General features: G+C 38.4%; 1 protein-coding gene across 1 annotated transcript in view; it reads left to right on the top strand.

Annotated features, from left to right (window-relative positions):
- LOC111870503 (transcription elongation factor SPT5) overlaps positions 1–19,299 on the top strand; it is a gene marked incomplete at its 3' end in the record, with an annotated part of 31,317 nt that extends 12,018 nt beyond the window's left edge. The window contains 11 exon segments of the mRNA XM_023862845.2: positions 650–884; positions 1,429–1,644; positions 2,071–2,257; positions 3,767–3,996; positions 5,431–5,684; positions 7,270–7,465; positions 9,145–9,270; positions 10,822–11,014; positions 13,492–13,610; positions 17,464–17,581; positions 19,129–19,299. Coding sequence (XP_023718613.2) covers positions 650–884; positions 1,429–1,644; positions 2,071–2,257; positions 3,767–3,996; positions 5,431–5,684; positions 7,270–7,465; positions 9,145–9,270; positions 10,822–11,014; positions 13,492–13,610; positions 17,464–17,581; positions 19,129–19,299 — 2,045 coding nt within the window.
- Positions 19,300–19,749: the final 450 nt, after the last annotated feature.

Genomic DNA, 19,749 nt, shown 5'->3' with positions numbered 1-19,749 from the left:
TGTTGTTTTATTTGAAGAAATTTCATTGTAATTTTTTATATGACCACTGTTGTTCGCCAGACACTAGGGCTTCTGGAAACTACTTTTTCCGTAGTGTAATCTTCATTGGACTGCTTCTGTGGTCTAGTGGTCAGAGTTCATGGCTACAGATCCAGACATCCTGGGTTCGATTTCTGGCGCAACCAGATTTTCTGAGAAGTAGTGGGTCTGGAATGGGGTCCACTCAGGTTCATGAGGATATTTAAGGAGCTGTTTCAAGGAAATAGTGGCTCTGGTCTAGAAAACCGAGATTAACAGCCGTGGGGATTTATTGTGCTGACCATGTGACACCCTCTATTGGCTAAAGTTGGCACTAACTTAGTCGACAAGTGGTGGTCACTCGGTTGGTATAGTTCTCTTGTGGACTACAGGCCACAGAATTTGTTTTGTTTTTGTTGTTTGTAATGTCTTCCATTTGATCTAATTATGCATGCTAATTATTTTTGTACTGTATGTAGTTAAACTCTACGTGGTGAGTAGTTGAGGACCATATTTGTTGAAGTCTGATCATGAATGATGAGGATGACAAAGAAATATGTTTAATGTAAGGGATTGATTCTTCCTCATGTCATATCGTTTGTGATTAGAAAGTTGTGAATGCTTGCCCTAGGGATCCAAATCTGTGGATGGTGAAGTGCCGCATTGGAGAAGAAAAGGCAACTGTAATGCATATGATGCGGAAGTTCATCGCATACCAATTCAGCAATGAGCCGTTACAGATCAAGTCTGTGATTGCTCCAGAGGGTGTCAAAGGATATGTTTATATTGAAGCATATAAGCAGCCCCATGTGAAGCAAGCAATTTTAAATGTCAGCAATTTGAGAATGGGGCAGTGGACTCAGCAGGTATGTTGGTACATAATTGGAGTTGAAAGAAATGTCTGTCTTACAGTCCTCTGGTTCTACAGAGATCCTCATAAAATAAAAAATGTAGGTCTCTCAAAGTTCCGAATTATGGTGGTATTTATTTTGTGATACAGAGGTGTTTCTTTAATATGAGTAGACATTAATTAACATTTTAAGGAGATTCCCTTTCCTTTTAAAAGTAAGACAGTAAAGTGGTTAGGACAATATCAGTGGCTATGCCTCAAATGTGAAGAGATATGAATCCTGCTCCAAACTTGGGGGAGTTTGTTTTACATTGTATTGACCATTTATTTTGCTCAGATTCTTTTGTATTGCTAATGATGGTTAGTGGAGAGTGTAATAGATTAAGTGGTGTGTGGAATTGTGTATATATATATATCTGTCCAGTTCATATATAAAGAGGAAGTAGGAAGTCAGATAATTAGTCATTTAATTATTTGATTTTTCTGAATTAATGTGACCACATATAAACTGTATACTCTTGTTAACCCAGTCTTAGAGGTTGTAAATGTTGCTGTTGTAGATGGTGCCTATCAAGGAAATGACAGATGTTCTCCGAGTGGTGAAAGAACAGACTGGTCTCAAAGTGAAGCAGTGGGTTCGCCTTAAACGGGGACTGTACAGAGATGATATAGCCCAAGTTGACTATGTGGATCTTGCCCAAAACCAAGTCCATTTGAAACTGTTGCCACGCATTGATTATACCCGTTTTAGAGGAGCCCTTCGTACTACTCAGTCTGTAAGTAAAATGAAAGTATGTACAAGGTCCATTAGAAACAGTTGAAAGAATGTGTTTGTATGCATAGTGAGAATGAGTGAAGCACGGTGACCTTGAAGAACAGGTTTGTGGATTTGGCAAGAAGTTTTGAGAGCAGAGTGGTTTGCTGCAGTGTACATGTTGCTGTGTTGCTTGTCTAGATTTACTGGAAATGTATTTTGGTAACAGCACAGTTTTTTCAGGGATTTTAGTTTGTAATGTGCTAAACCACAACAGCAGACTGTTATATACCAAGAAAACTGTTCATGAGTGATGAGGGCCACTTTCATTCAAATGAAATGTAAATCATATACTTACAATTACTGGACTACTGAGAATGCTTACAAACTTGAGAACAAATGCACATTTACAGCATCTAATAATACTAATCATTACTAATAATTCCAGGAGAATGAAGCTGCCAAAAGGAAGAAGAAACGTCGCCCACCTCCTAAACCATTTGACCCAGAGGCCATCAGAAATATTGGTGGAGACGTGGCTTCAGATGGAGACTTCCTTATATTTGAGGGCAACCGTTATTCAAGGAAAGGCTTCTTGTATAAAAATTTCACCATGAGTGGAATCATAGCAGATGGTGTGTTTGAATTTGTATTATTTCTGTGTAAGCATTCTGCTAAGAGTTTAATGTGATCATCACGGTGTAGTGGTTAGCTTTCCTTTTTTATGTTCCAGAGATGTCTAGTTTGAATCTCGGTTGAAATACTGGATGTTATGACTGACATTTTTAGTGATTTACCTTAGTCTATTCAAGCAGTTGCTGGGTTGGAGCGCTCACTTATATTATCTGTGTCTCATTGATGCACATGTGCAGTCCAGATGGTCAAGCATTTCAGTGTTTCAATATTGATACCATTACCATTAAAATATGACTGCTAGCTCTGTAGAACTGGGAGTTTGGAAACCTTGTATTCTAGTATGGTGACTGTTATTGCCAAATTTAAATATGCCCACCTGCCCCACAGTACAGGGAGAAAGAAAGTCCATACTTCCAGATGATAAATGTTAAAACAGGCAACGGGCTCTTTCCTTCAAATCCTTCCAACAAATCGTTCGTAATCAAATTGTTTATTGTTTGGTGCTAAGTTCCTAACCTGTGCAATTACTGAAGTATGTGTAAGCTATTTTGACATCCTGCCAGGTTCATTTTATTATTCACTTGCATTTTAAATCTTTTGTTGGAATATGAGTTACTGCTGATCAGACCATGTCAGATAACCTCATTATAATTCCATTCATTTTATCATGAGAAACTATGAAAGCCAAAATGTCAGTTTCTATTTCTTCTGGAATGCATGTAGTTCGTTTTTAATTTGCAGTAGAATGCAGCATTATTGAATGTGTTTATAATTACACTGTATTATATTTCAGCAGTGTAAGATCTTAATTTTTACAGATTTAGTCTTAGTACTTTGCGGTAGCGTAGTTGGTCGAGGCACTATGCTACAAGCCGGAAGATCGCTTGATCAAATCCTGATGAGGTGGATTTTTTCAGTTTACCTAATCCTTCCACTCACACCATGACCCTGGGCTCAACTAAGCCTCTTACAGAAATGAGTACCAGCAATCTTCCTGGTTGTAAAGGGTGGCCGGCGCATAAGGTTGACAACCTTACCATCATCTGTGAGCCCGAATGTCTAGAAAATGTGGGAGCCTCAACATCTCACTACCCTATGGGCCTCAATGGCCTGCTACATGGATACCTTTACCTTACTTTGTGAAGAGTATAATGTGCCAGGTTATAACACTGTGTAGTTCAGAGAGACCCCTGATGTTTCAGAGGAACATGTCACAGGCAGAAAACTTAGTTTGCCACCTGCATCTGATTGTTACTCACTTATCTCCATATAAAGTTCTCCTTCATTTAAGATCCAATTTCAGTGATCCCAAGTCAGTAGTCTCCACTGTAGATTTTCCTTGGTTTAGTAGTTAAGCACACTGGTCCTCAAACTGGAAGTGGTGGTTTTGCTGTTTATACAAAGTAAAGAACTGTTATTTGTCTGCAAACTGCATGCTGTGAATAACATAATTTTATCTTGAAGGATAATGTTATGCATCTCCAGTTAACATAATCTTTGCACCCCAGGAGTGAAACCTACATTGTCAGAGCTTGAGCGGTTTGAAGAGGCCCCAGAAGGCATTGATATTGAGTTGCCTAGCACTGGTGCTGGAGGAAAAGATGATGTGACTTCTCACAGTTTCTCAGCTGGTGACAATGTGGAAGTTTGTGAAGGAGAATTGGCAAACCTACATGGAAAGATATTGGCCATAGATGGCAATGTCATCACAGTCATGCCAAGACATGAAGAGCTTCATGTGAGTAATTTAAATATCTGTAAAAGGAATATATTTTTCTTTCTCTAAACTTGCTCGTTCTATTTTTACTGAGAAGCAGGCATATGCAAGAATGCCATGTTAAGTATGATACAAGAATTTGTAAAAAAAATTTTAGAACCAATATTAGAATTTTCTCCTAGTAGACTAATTTTTGCACCATACTAACATACAACAGTAGCCACTTTTTCAATGTTCTACTGTATTTACCAAAATGGAGGATGGTTTTGAATTACCCTGCACAGAAAGAATAATTTGATATTCTAATTTCATATTCACACTCTAGACATGTGAACGAAAATACTAGGTGGTTCAAATATGACTGGGACTGATTTTTTTGTAAACAAGCCACACTGTGCAGCAGCTGTGCAACCTTGAAAGATTGTAGCCACAACCTCCACTTCCTCCTGTTCGGGTTAAAACCTGTGCAGTCCTGTCTGGAAGTTGCTAGAGTGATGAGTGAACAGAAGGTACCGCGGAGTGTGGAACAACGCATTGTAATCAAATTCCTCGGAGAAAACGTCCCATCCGCTGAAATTCACCACAGACTCCAACAACAGTATGGGGAAGAGTGTCTCTCACGGACCCGTGTGTTTGAGTGGTGCACGTGCTACAGAGAGGGCAGAGAGCGCGTGGAGAATGAACCGCATGATCGTTGGCAGGGGGTTATCCATGTAGACTTTCTGACCGATGCCAGAACGGTCAATGCAGCTTATTACTCAGACCTCCTGGCAACAAACATGAAGGAAAGATCTGATCCAAGCAGAAAAGAGATGGAAAGCGGGTAGCCTTCCTTCAAGACCACACCCCCATACAGCCAAAACAACAATGGAAACCCTCCGGAAATTGAAATGGTACCTTCTGACACATCCCACATCTGCTGTACAGTCCCGATTTGGCACCAAGTGATTTCTACCTGTTCAGAAGGCTCAAAGCAGACTTGCAAGGCATGCGGTTTGTGGACAACGACGCCGTCATCCAGACTGTTCGGGAGTGGATACGCCACCAACCACAAGTCTTTTTTGGGGGGGGGGCATGAGGATGCTTCCAGAAAGTTGGAAAAAATGTGTTGACTCTGGAGGGGAGTACGTTGAAGACTGACATGTGCAAGTAAGTGTTTGGAAATTATGTTTTTTTTTAAATCAGTCCCGGTCATATTTGAACCACCTTGTAAATATTAGAAAACATGTTATACACTGCATTGAATTAGTTTCCTTATTGATGCCGCTAAGCCTTCATTCATTTCACTGGCTGCACACTGTTTACTGTTCCTGTTGTCTTATCTATTGAGTTCCAGTGATCCAAAGTTAATCTTAGTCTTAATTTTCCTCTTCAAAGGTTTTAGTGTTTAGATTGACCACTCCTAAGAGAAACCTTAAAAGTTGTTTTCACGGTATTCATCTTTGACCCTTTCAGGAACCACTAGAATTCCAAGCCAGTGAACTGAAGAAGTATTTTAGACATGGTGATCATGTGAAAGTGCTGTCAGGTCGATATGAGGGCGACACAGGTCTGATTGTTCGAGTAGAAGAAAACCGTGTCGTGTTATTTTCGGACCTGACGATGCATGAGCTGGAAGTACTGCCAAAGGATGTCCAGCTCTGTTCTGATATGGCTACTGGAGTTGATTCTCAGGGACAGTTCCAGTGGGGTGATTGTGTTCAGATAGAGTATGTATTGCCAGTATTACCAACTTGCCTTGTATTGTATATATGCAATTATCCATGCTAATGAAGGGGAAAAGACATATTAATAAGAAAAAATGGATGATACAAGTTTCAGGTGTGGTCAGGGGTCTATGGTGATTGTTGAATGTACAAATTCAGAAATGTACAGATATCATTGGGGGCACACAGTAGCATATTTGGAAGAGACACTATGCTACAAGCTGGATCGAATCCTTATGAGGTGGATTTTTTCAATTTACCTAATCCTTCCAGCCGCACTGTGGCCCTGGGGTCAACTCAGGCTCTAATAGAAATGAATACCAGGAATATTTTTGGGAGTAAAGGGCGGCCGCCATGTAAGGCTAACAACCTTACTGCCATCTATGAGCTGATTGTCTAGAAAATGTGGGTACCTGAACATCTCACAAACCTATGGGTCTCCATGGCCTGTTAGGGATACCTTTACTTTACTTAACTTTTACAGACAGCATCTGATTTATTCAGTTATCTCAAAGTCACAGAACTTGTTGAAGAAGCATATTGAATGTAATGTATGCATTTCATATTTCTCTGCAGCATTTGTTGAAAATGTGACTTACACTACTTCATGTGGTATGTCTACTATGCAAGTCTGATACACATGAGTGAATTCCCACCTGTATGCATGTGCAGCAGATTGTGGGCAGAATGTGTGTGAGACTTGTAAGGAGAATATGAGTGAGGTGCTTATGGGCATACAGGAAATAGCGGGCAGGAGTTTTGGTTATAAAGGTCGGCTTCTAATTAGTGGTCAGTTCGGGTAATGTTAATGACAATAAAATGCTGAATATTATTTACTATTTTCATATCCATGTGATAACCACTTGAAAGAAGAAGAACTACTGCCATATCCACATAATTGTTTAAACCTTAGTGTTGTATTTTATTCTTACTTACTCATGGAGCTGAGCCCTTCTGGAGTAGCCACCAATTCAGCAGCTACTCAAGAACTTTCCAGCATTTTATGGAACCTGAAGGCTCATTACCATGTTCACAAGAGACATCCCCTTTTCCCTATCCTGAGCCAGATCTATCCAATCCATACCATCGCATCCTATCTCTCTAAGATCCATTGTAATATTGTCCACCCACCTATGTCTTGGTCTTCCCAGTGGTCTCTTTCCTTCTGGCTTTCCCACCAATATCCTGTACGCATTCCTCATCTCCCGCATTCGTGCTACATGCCCTGACCTCCTCATCCGCCATGACTTGATCATTCTAATCATACTTGGAGAAGAGTACAAGTTATGAAGCTCCTCATTATGCAGTTTTCTCCAACCTCCTGTCAGTTATATTTTATTCTACATAATCAAAAGTTATGGGGCAGATTTGTAGTTATGTATCTGAACCATTTTTCAGGATTGCAGGTATCCATTATAACGAGTATTTATAGGGATTTTATAAATTCTCATGTTACTGAAGTTTCACTGTTCCTATGTCTTCCATTTGTGTTCTCTGTTTGCACGAAGTTTGTAAACGTAAGATTAAAATTGTGATTGTGAATGTGCTGATGTGTGGAAACGTGAACTGTCAATATGATTTGTTGCAGCCCCCAAACTGTGGGTGTAATTGTTAGGCTCGAACGAGAGAACTTCCATGTTCTTAATATGCAAGGCAAAGTGGTAGAGGCAAGACCCCAAGCACTTCAGAAAAGGAAGGATTCAAGATATGCTGTAGCCCTAGACTCTGAACAGAATACCATACAGAAAAAGGACATTGTCAAAGTCATTGACGGGCCACATGCAGTAAGTATTTTTTTTTTCAGATACCAAAATGAATTTTCAGTGATGTTATTAATTTCTTTATACTTCATTCAGGTGTGGCTGGTGGTGCTATGAGTATGAGGGGTGAGCCATAGAAACCGGCCCTTGCACTGCGACCTTCAATGATCTATTGTGCTTCCTCTTTGGATTAGCCCTTTATTAATCCTACACTTTGAATGAAATATAGGACTTTATTTATGGGGGCATCATAAAAGTCACTTGGTTCCATGAAGAATTGACCCAGGTGGCGATATCTTAGGTAAGCTATAGCCTCACAATCACATGAGATGTGCGTGGCTGATTCATCTTCTTGAAGGCATTTTTCACAAGTTGGATCGTCTATCAGTCCCAGTTTGAAAAGGTGCCCTTTTAGGTGACAGTGTCCAGTAAGTAATCCTACCGCCCATCTTAATTGATCCCTGTTTAATTTTAACTGGTCCCTCGTTCTTTTCTGGTGATGCAGTAGTCCTTGTAACAAGGAGAGTCTGAAGGTTACTTTACTTATGCTGAATGAGACAACGATCTGTAAATTTATACCACTGTTTAAAATAGTAGTATGTTATTATGACTTTGTTAATGGCTAAATTTTCATGATAATGGTCTCTAGGTATAGTTGAATCTGTGCGTACAAAATGATAACAAAATTGAGAGATTATGTTGTTTATCATTCCTCCAGTATACTGCCATTCTGTTGTATGTTAACATAATTTTGCAAGTATTTATCTGACATGTAGATGTATACCCACACATGGAGGCTAATGAGGTACAGGGACTGATCAAAAATACTAAGTCATTTAAATCTAACAGATATATTAGACTAGCTGATCTACTTGGAATTGCCTGTGTGTAATGAACCTGTATAATTAGAAAGTGTAACACACTGAGAAGTTACGTTGTTAGCGTAGAGCAGTACTTTGCTGCTGGCCTTCACCAGCACAGCCATTCTTGGTTATGGGACCCATGGTTTATATTTTGTGGCTGGCTTACTGTGTATCTATTTGTATTTTGTGATTCTGTCAGTCTGATGTTCTCAGTCAGGTAAATTGCTTCTGGCATGTGCCAGCACAATAATTCTTGGTTCTGAGTCCAGCTGGACTCATTACCATATTTAACTGTCGCAATACTGTGGGAGTCGTACAACTATTACCCTTGTGTTGTTAATCATGTTGGTCCTCCTTATTCCCTTCAGGTTGTACCCAATAGAAAACACTCCCCCCAACAAATCTCTAATATTGTTTGCATACTTGCTACTACAGGAATGTTTACCAATTTGTTGTCCAGCAATGGACAACTGCACTGTTGCTCTGACTCCACTGTTCTGGCTTTCAGGCATCATTTCACAGTATTTTGCCAAATAACCAGGGACTTGTGGGGCTTTGGGACCTATCTCACATTTTAATTGGGGTGCATGACCTGACTGTGTAATCATGTTTATGTTGTTGGTAAAGTGAAACTCGCATTTACTGTTCCTAAATTTGAAGTTTTCATATATTTAAAATTCAGATTCAGTGATCTAAAATTAGTAGTCTCTATATTAAATTAGCTCCATATAAAAGTATCCTCGATTTAGTGTTCAGATTTGCTGCACTTAACAGTAGCCTGAAGTTGGCATTTCACTGTGTGTGGAAGTCAGAATAAACATAAGGATTGACTATTTACAGGGTCGAGCAGGTGAAATCAAACATCTGTACCGTAATTTTGCATTCCTACACTCCAGAATGTACCTTGACAATGGTGGAATATTTGTGTGCAAGACCAGGCATCTTCAGTTGGCTGGCGGTGCTAAGGTGAGTACAGTCATTAGTAGGTAACATTGATCAGTAATATTTCCTTAAGTTTAAGAATAAGTGTCAGTAAACATCTGCAGCGCCGGCCACGGTAGCCGAGCGGTCTAAGGCATGCACTGTCTTCGCTCGCTTGGAAGCCGGGATCGTGGGTTCGAATCCCATTCAGGGCATGGATGTTTGTGTGCGTTTTTCTGTGTTTGTCTACAGGTAGAGGCCTTGCGACGATCTGATCACTCGCCCAAGGAGTCCTACCGTATGTGTAAGATCACGAAAACCGAAGTGAACGGAGTTCATGGAGGTAGGCCTAGGCCCACTGGGGCTCTAGTGCCAAGGGGGAAAAAAAAGAACATCTGCAGCATTGTAAGCTATGTGTAATAAGTTTCAGTGGTAAGGCGTGTGAAGTAGATATCAGTAGAAACAAAGTGAGAAGGAATAACAATTTTCAGAGAAATACTTATATATCTGATTCTGAGGCAGAGTAAAGTAAATGTTACACAATGCTACATTAGCTTTTTTTAGCCATAAGGTTGGAGTTTTTTAATGCCGCTTTGCATTCATGTATAGTATGCTCTGAATTGCAAGTGAGTTATACAAGATGCAAAAAAAAAGACACTGCAGTGACTGTGGTGAAATAGTCCTTGACTAGATAAGCCAACATTAAGATCTTAAGTGATTACTGACAGTGAGGCAGTGGCCAAAACATGATAAACATTATGGTATGAATTTATTACTTGTGCATTACAGACATGCCATCTGTTATGGTACTCTTTGTTTAGTGCTAATGCAGAAGGCTGGCAGGTGGCACACTCTTGACTTTACAGCGAACTTCAGCACACTCACCTCTCAGGGTGCTCTCACTGTTCCTTTTTTGAGTCTTGTAATATTGTGACAGTATGTACAGAGGGATATGTGCACTTATGTATGACTAAAGTGAGTTGGTTTTGTGTCTTAATGGGAGAATTATTTTACAAAAATGATACACATGTACACAGCGAAACCCTCATTTAATGTCTGATGTCAGTGATCTCAAGTTGGTAATTTCATTGTTATATTTCCTCACGTGTGAACACACACACTCGCATATACGTGCACTCTCCCACAACTGTCTGTCTGTCTGTCCCTCCTCACACATGCGCACACACAGAATGTTTGTAAAATTCCACAAGTAAGATAAGCGATCATGCACTATCGTTGCATGCTGATTTTGCTTTGCACATGTAAATTTGTCACATATGTTTTATATTCTTAATTATGTGTTACACTTGCTTGTCACTTGCATGATTTTATGAAGCTCATAACTGTATCCTGTGTTAGATATTATATGCACATGAAACTTGTTTAATTTTTTGTTTCTCCTATATCCCCTTCTGAGAAATAAGATTAATTTGTTTGGACATTATATTTGGTATAATCAAAAAGTTTCAGAGCAAAGTTTAAGTGAAAATAAGTTTAGACGGTCATTATTTGAAGGCTGTAAATTCTGAGATGTTAATTTAATTTAGTGTGTACATTTGTTGGACCCCTGTAATAACTACATTTGTATTTTTGAAGGTTGCCATGTCACCAGGTGGAGGTACCTTTGGAGGATTTATGTCTCCTCGTATTACTTCTCCCCTACATCCCTCTGGAGCAGGACGTGGTGGAGGTGGTGGAGGTCGAGGCCGTGGTCGTGGTGGTGCAGGTGTTAGACGTGACAGAGAATTAATTGGTCAGACTATCAAAATCACAGGTGGTTTTTACAAAGGTAACTACAGTTGTGCATTATTGTATGCATTACAGTTCGTATTTTGAAATATTGTCTGTAATATATGTTGGCGCTAAAATGTTCCATCTTTCAGTAGGAAGCTGTGCATGTTGTGATAGCTGAGTCATTAGAAGTGCCTTACTGATGAATTATTGGGTGCACTTTAATTCCTAAAAAGACTCTTCAGGTTCTTTATGCATATTTTTTATTATGATGAGAATTACTTGTGAGTATGTACAAGAAACCTGCTGTATTGGTTGCACTTTTCATCACTCACCCACTCATGGAGCTGAGTCCATCTTAAGAAGCAGCCAATTGTGCAGATACTCAAGAACTTCTCATGATTTTATGGAACTCACAGGTTTATCACTGTTAACAAGATCCCTCCACTGCTTCCTATCCTGAGCCAGATCAGACAAATCCATATCATCCCATTCGATCTTTCTAAGGTAAATTTTAATATTATCCACTCACCTACATCATGGTCTTCCTAGTGGTTTCTTTCCTTCTGACTTTCCCACCATTCCTCTTAACCCCCATTTGTGCAAAAATGTCCTGCCTATCTTATCCTCCTTGATTTCATCCTAATTATACTTGGGCAAATAGTACAAGTTCGAAGCTCCTCATTATGCAGTTTTTTCCAGCCTACTGTCACTTTATCCCTTTTCAGTCCAAATATTCTCAACACCCTCTTCTCAAACACCCGCAGTCTATGTTCCTCCCTTAATGTCGGAGACCAAGTTTCACACCCATAGGGAACCACAGAAAAATTATAGTTTTGTATATTCTAATATGTCTTTAGGCAGCAGACAAGAAGACAAAAGGTTCTGGACTGAATGGTAGCAAGCATTACCCGAGTTCAGTCTCCTCTTAATTTCCTCCTGAATCGGGTTTTGATTTGTTATAGTTCCCAAATATCTGCCACATTTTCAAAACATCTGTTAGCTGTCTTTATGTCATGATTTTGCCCTGCATTGTGGTGATGAGACTGCAACATATACTTAGTTTTCTCTGTGTTTACTTCTAGTCCAACCTCCTTACTAGCGTCAACTAAAGTTTCTGGGGTTTTCTTTATGATATCTATGTTTTCTCCTAGTAGATTCACATCATCAACATAGACCAGCAGGTGATGTGTCCCATTTAATTTCAGCCCCACCTGGTTTTCCTGGGGCTTCCTAATGACATATTCTAAAGCAAAGCTGAAAAGTAGTGGCGATAAAGCATCTCCTTCTTTTAGACTATTCTGGATAGGAAAATTATCAGACAAATGTTTACCTATACATATACATTTCGTTTAAACACATTTTAATCAGCCTAACTAGTTTCATGGATACCCCAAACTCTGTGAGAACATTTTACAATACTTCCCTCCTTACTGAATCATAGACTTTCTTGAAGTCTACAAATAGCTGATATGCTGTCTAACTGTACTCCAATTGAATGATGCTGGGTATGCACCTTTGGTCATTATTCATTATGAAGTGATCATGTAGATGCTTATATACAACTTCATTGAAATGCTTGCTGATGAAATGGACTATACCTTTATTGCGCATAATTATCACCACATGAAAAACAGGGTAAACTAACTAGTATGCTCCTGAATACATAGTATCTTGGAGGAAGGATGAATTATGTTAAATTTGATTTTTATGAAGAAATGAACATGTTCCTTTTTTGTATATACTATATTTACATAGTATTTGACCTGTGCTATATACCACTTGTTCAGAATGTATGTGCATAGCTTAACACACTTCATGAAATCTCTAAATTCAAGTAGAGAGTCATCATGTATGGAATTATGTATGAATTATGTTAAATTTGATTTTTATGAAGAAATGAACATGTTCCTTTTTTGTATATACTATATTTACATAGTATTTGACCTGTGCTATATACCACTTGTTCAGAATGTATGTGCATAGCTTAACACACTTCATGAAATCTCTAAATTCAAGTAGAGAGTATGTATGGAGTTGTTGAATGTATGAGTATACTGGTAGGTGACACACTGGAAAACTGCTTTAAGTGCCTTCTGATATGAACACTGGAGCAGTATAGCTGCAATTTATATTTCCATTACAGTTGAACATAATGTGACTCATTGCTAGGCAGTTGGAAAGTAGCTTCAAGTCGCCATATATTAACAAAATGGATACATGCAGAAACCAGCATAACATATATGTATTTTATGTTGTAGTTCTGAATATCCCTTGCTTCATTTATGCAATTATTTCATTAATTAATAACCACAATTAAATTAAAAAATCACATGCAAGAAATATTTAGAAGGTTTGTTTGTTTGTTTAGTTACTTTTTCTTTACTCATTGGCTCCATTATTACATCATCATGATTGCATACATTCTTGTTCTCACTGACACACAGATCATAGTCTGTTGGTGTTGTGGGATAATTATGGCTGTTAACAATATAGAGGAAAAATGTTATCTAACTTCTTATTGAACTTTTGCAGGGAATGTTGGTATTGTGAAAGATGCAACTGAATCAACAGCTCGAGTTGAATTGCATTCTACCTGCCAGACAATATCTGTGGATCGATCACACATTGCGACTGTTGGGGTACCTACAAAGGTAAAGTGTATAAATTGTGTATATATTTATATATGTATTAGAGGTGGTTTGAAAGGAAATCAACAGAATGCATTCAAAATGTATGTGACCCAGTATAGAATAAATTTTGATTTTATGTTTGCTGTATGTAGTTTTTAACTAGTGCACTGACTAATGCAGAAGATTAAGGCAGCACAATAGCTCAAGCGGTTAGTTGCTCACTTCCCACCGTGGCGGCCCAGGTTCGATCCCGGGTCTGGTCAAGTGGGATTTGTGGTGGACAAAGTGGTGCTGGGGCGGGTTTTCTCCAAGTACTTCGATTTCCCCTGTCAATCTTCATTCCACCAAATTCTCCATCATCATAATCGCCTGGGGCAGGCAACAATAGGCCAATCGGAGGCCGCTGTGCCAAGTGGACCCAGCTGGACTCCACTCCCCGCCAAGCGAATTTGAAAAAAAAAAATGCAGAAGATTGAGATTAGTTCAACAATGTCAGCCTGAAGTGAGTGGCATAAATATAAAAAAATTACGATGCCATCCGATCTCATGTGACTGTTTGCTACACTTGGTGCAGCACAATACAGCAAAGCTGAATGTCTGATCCCACATGTAACTGACTGAAACATAATGTATAAAGGCTGATTAAATTGACTGGTTTGGTGCCAGGATCCAGTGGAACAGGTATTTAATATTCTTGATATAAGGTTCTTTCATTTAATATTCAGTTTCATTGATCCCATATCAAGAATTTCAGGGCTAAATTTTCTCATTTAAAATTTTTCTGAGATCAGTGTTCAAATCCCTGCTCCCTAGAGAAACCTTAAATGGAATTTTCAGTGTAGTTCGAGTTTGGTTGGTGTAGCCAGGCACTTAGAATATTGGTTTCAGTCATAGGTGTTTTGAACATGAATTGCTGTCTTCACTCTATGTAACTGCCCATTCCAACCTTGAGGTAGACATTTTTTTGATGTGATTTTTCTGAAGTAAAACTTGGAGAGTCCAAAGTAAAATTTACGATTTAGACAATTTTCCATTTGAAGGATATACGAGGGAGTACCCAAAGGAAACTGAACTTATTTTTTTTTAAACTTATTTATTCAAATTTTAAGCACAAACCTTCAATCCCCTTCAAAGTACTCTCCGCTTACACTAATACACTTGTCTAGTCTTTTATTCCATTTTTCAAAACATTGTCTAAATTCATCTTTTGAGATGCTTGACAGTGCCTCCGTCGTTTTTTCCTTCACCTCAGCAACATCAGCAAAACGCTTTCCTTTCATGTCTCTTTTCATTCGAGGAAACAAAAAAAAGTTGCACGGGGCAAGGTCGGGTGAGTATGGAGGGTGAGGAACAGGGGTCATACCATTTTTGGTCAAGAATTGTCGTACAGACAGGGCTGTGTGAGCAGGGGCATTGTCATGATGGAAAAACCAGTCACCCGACTGCCACAAATCTGGCCGCTGAGCTCCAAGTCACTCCCGACAGCTCCACAATTTCTTCAATGGTCCGTCGTCGATCTTCCTTGATGATTTCACGAATTTTTTCAACATTTTCATGTGTTCGGGCCGTGGAAGGACGACCAGAACGAGGTTTGTCATCAATTGACATTTCACCATTTTTGAAACGGGAAAACCACTCAAACACTTGAGTTTTCCCCATAGCATCGTCCTTGTACGCCGTTTTTAACATTTCAAGAGTTTCTGTTCCACTTTTCCCGAGCAAAAAGCAGAATTTCACCGCCGCACGCTGTTCACGAAAATCAGCCATTGCAAAAACGACGATCACACAAAACAGTTGTCACTATAAACTCTGCCGAAACTAGTCCTTACCTTCTGAAGCAACGGTAGTCAGCTTATCGACTCAGGAGTGTTAGCTCTATGCGCTCATAGCTGCAAAACTCAGTACTACAAAAGCTCTGCCCACAAAAAAATTAGTTCGGTTTCTTTTGGGTACCCCATCGTACCTAATACTTAATAATTTTTTAGGACAGAATATAGTATTACTTTGAATATAATGTACCTTTTACGCATTTTTTCCTTTCGAAGAACTGAGGTGCATCTTAAATTCAAGGAATATGCACCTTTCTAAATTTTTCCTAAATCGTACATTCATAAACTGGATGGCTTAAATTCAAGGTCATCTTTTATCCAAAGTAATATTGTATATATTTAACTTCAGATTGGTGTTCATTTCACCCATATTTTATTTTAAACAGGTTCTGTCTTCAAAACAGTTAAATATTAGTACATGAACACTTCATGTTCTGTTTAAACTTTAAAGTTCTATTTGGCCAGTTTTGGGGGGCAAGGGGATGTTCGTAGACTTTAAATTGGGTTTTACTGTGCTAGGAGGGCTAGGGCTCTTTGAATTATCATTCTACAGACTGTGTTGAATGAACCTAATGACTAGAAACCCCATTTAATATTTCTCAATTCAGGGTTCATTTTCTTTGGTTCTGGTTATCTCTATAAGATCCTCCATTTAAGGCTGTCCTCAATTCAATGTTTAAAATGCTTTATTCCCAAGAGAAGTTGGTATGAAGATAGTTCTTTGTGGAATCCTTTGTACCTATAATTCCAGCATATCCATGTCTATTAAATTAATATTAGTGGTTCTTATTCTTCCAAAATAAATATTTAATAAAATATTACATCAATGAACCTCTTAAAACACACTTTCTATAGTGAGGTGGTACAGTTATGTTTAGAACCTACATTGGACTACCAGTTATTTGTATAATGGGAGGGGAAGTAGCATGGATATTTAAAAAAAATTAATATTCTGAAGCCCTCTAAATATTCACTATCCATGTTGCGTTCAACCCTGAAAGTCACCAACTTAATACTGTTGGTCACGCTGTCTTACTAAAGAGTGAGACAAAGATCTCTCCAGTAAAAGGGAGCAACCCTTATTCAGTGTTAGTAGGCCAGTATGAAAAGCAATAAAATAATAAAGTAGTAATAGAGCGAGAAGTTTGCAATGTTTGGTGAACCATTGTAAAGCCTCGCTGATACGTATTACTGAAACATATGTAATGGGCAACACTTAGTCATTGTAGAAGCTTTAGTCAATAACTAAGGAGGTCAAAGAAATTCTATGGTTAATCCACAAGGTGCATATTTGGCATGTATATTATCAACAGTCTGCCATATTTAACCCTTACACTGCTGCGGTCGACACATGTCGATCTCTGAAAAACATGGCGTCTTTCCTGCAATCAACAAACCTGTATTGCGGCTATAGAGTTTCATATCTTAGGTTTCTTAGCACCAATCTCATTGAAACTTGGTGGATGCATAGAGTCATCTATTGGGAACATAATGAAGCATCATTCATTTCAATGGCTGCATTCTTCTGCCCTCGAACTTAAGAAATGTAAAAGTTTGCATCTGCATAGCGAGGCACGCGCACCATGGTCATGTGATGCAGGTATTTCACAGGGCTAGTAAAATTGGCTTCGTATAGTGTGCGGTGCTTTCTGTAATAGTTTTTATTAAAGTTGTGGACTTTGGTCAACATGTGACATAGTGATAAGTCTAGGATAGTGAATTATGTACTTTTTTGGCCATCTTGGACAACTCTGACTTAAATGGACTTTTACCCTGTGAAAAATACTGAATAATTCAACATTTTTGCAACTTCTGCTGCCTCTTTCCTGTCTGAGGTAAGATTAGTTACTTTTTATCACAAATTTTCATACTTATGCACTTAAATTATTTATAACAGATTTATTCAAAAATAATTCAGCACAGAGGGTACTGAGAGTTACTTAACATACTAGCAGTGAAAGGGTTAATATCCTCTGATGTAAAGAAATATGTACCATAATTGACTGAGGTATCTGAAGTGGTATATTGTGTGCTCCTGTCTTCAGGAAGGCTCCTTCAGCTCGTACAGTCGCACTCCAGCATATGGCGGTGGAAATCAAACACCAATGTACAGGGAGGGTAGCAAGACACCAATGCATGGTTCACAGACTCCCATGTATGATGGTAAGTGAAGTTACAGAACAAGACTTAAGATCCATTTGATGTTGAAAAGTTTGTGACATAATTTAGTATACAATTTTTGACAATTTATTATGACTGAACAAATAATGGTAAAAGCATGTCACTTATTCAGGAGAAATAGATAACACATCAGGTCAGCCATCTAGGTCACCGAATCTTATACTGTTTGATTCTTGCCCATGAAATTTGTAAATGGCAAAAAAATGTATGTTCCTCCCATGCCAGTGGATCTGCAAGACCTTTATGGCATGATTATGAACAGAATTGCATTGTTTAATCTAGGCTTTCTGATGAGAGGATAACAGGAAATGACAATATTTTGCAGATGTCTTTCATGTTGAATTGCTGAACAAATTCTGAAAGCGTAACCCAACTTAATGAAACCAGTTGCATTCCTCACTCACAATAAATTATCAATGTTGTGCGTGGAATTGTGTTACACCCTTTAGGCTATAAACAAATCATTTTGTGCACCTTTGTGAGAACCTCATATTCAACAAAATCAGCTTAGTTAAATATTTCACAGTATTTAAGGCACATGCACTAAATTGGTCCGACAAATGTGGAATGAAAATTGCCATGTTCTGGCATATAGCACCGTGTAGGCCCAGAAGATTGAAATTTTTGTAACTACTTCCGTGAGAACCTCAAATCCTACAAATATTGAATGTTTACACAGTGAAACAGTACCAACAAATATAAAATAATTCCAAGTGAACATGTTGGAAGAAGCCTGATGAGATGCTTTTTCACCATTACTGTAAATTCTCACTGAGGAAAACAGTGCCTGCCATTTACATATGTGTCAGTATTATTTCATCTGAACTCATGGTTTTTAAGAAGCACATAATGGTGTATGAACTTGCATGTTATGCTGTAGGCATGACACAAAGTTATTGTGGTGACAATTCTGATTCATGCTTTGCTTAAATTTAGTTCATGGAATTTCAACACTACTGGTAATTGCATGAATTATGAAACATTACATCAATGCTTTCCTGTCCACATCTGCAATTGGTTAAGCTTGTTTGACGACAGAAAGTTTTCCATATTTGGATTGCGGATTGACCATCTGCAGAATATGGGTTTTCACGAGGTTTCTCTTTTTTTTTGGTAGCCCTTGACTTTCATTGGCATTGAACTTCCTTCTGGTTGCTCAATTGCATTTACCATGGGAATATTCAGTCACTTTTAACTTAAAAGAATTGTGAAAATGTTGCTGTTATTAATATTGGCCATGCACTGTTCTTACAACAGATGAAAAACATGTTCTGTATAAAGGAAAACAGCAATTTATTACCAGATATCAGACTTCCGTAGCAGTGGTGAAGAATCATTGTTAGGGTTGAATATCGTGCATTGTTTGTTTTAAAATTTAAATTAAATTTTACATTTTAGAACATAGACATTGGACAGTGTCCAGAGAAAATACTTCAACAATTTGTAGCATGAAAATATAGCAGTTTTTGTAGAAAAATTAAAAATTCTAAATGTTTTCCATGAAATGCAAACTTTATGTATTATTACAGCTGGATCGCGAACACCGCATTATGGGAGCATGACGCCATCGCATGATGGCTCACGTACACCAGGACAGTCAGGAGCCTGGGATCCAAGCATTACTAATACTCCTGCAAGGAACAATGACTTTGATGGATACTCTCTGGATGAGGCATCACCCTCACCTAACTATAACCCCAGTAAGTTGTCATTTTATTTTCTCTCCATATCTCGGTATTACCCACGTAGCTGGTTGAGGCACCCTGCTACAAGCCGGAAGGTCTCTTTCTGAACATGTTGTAGTTGGAATGTTGCCGACTACAGTGAAACCAAATTTAGCGTTTAGTTTCTTACCATTTTCAGTCTCTTCAGCCCTTCAGAAAGTTGTGGCTTCAAAAATATTTCATGGATACTTTGTAGAGAAGGTTGTTTTGTTGTTGCTTTTACATTACAGTAATATGTGGAATTGAGATGAGTAAAAGTGTATGAAACTTATTCCTTCCTTACTGCCTCTTGTTAATACATCTGATGGTTTTCTTATATTTCAGCATCCTGTCACATTGAGGCATCATTCTTGTTATTCACATACACCATCAATAATGCAACAGTGATATAAAAGACACCTAAAATATATATTTTTTTTCACTAAA

This window comes from Cryptotermes secundus, unplaced genomic scaffold, assembly GCF_002891405.2.
Source record: "Cryptotermes secundus unplaced genomic scaffold, Csec_1.0 scaffold51, whole genome shotgun sequence".
NCBI classification, from domain to species: domain Eukaryota; kingdom Metazoa; phylum Arthropoda; class Insecta; order Blattodea; family Kalotermitidae; genus Cryptotermes; species Cryptotermes secundus.
This window is presented reverse-complemented; position numbering and strand designations above follow the sequence as displayed.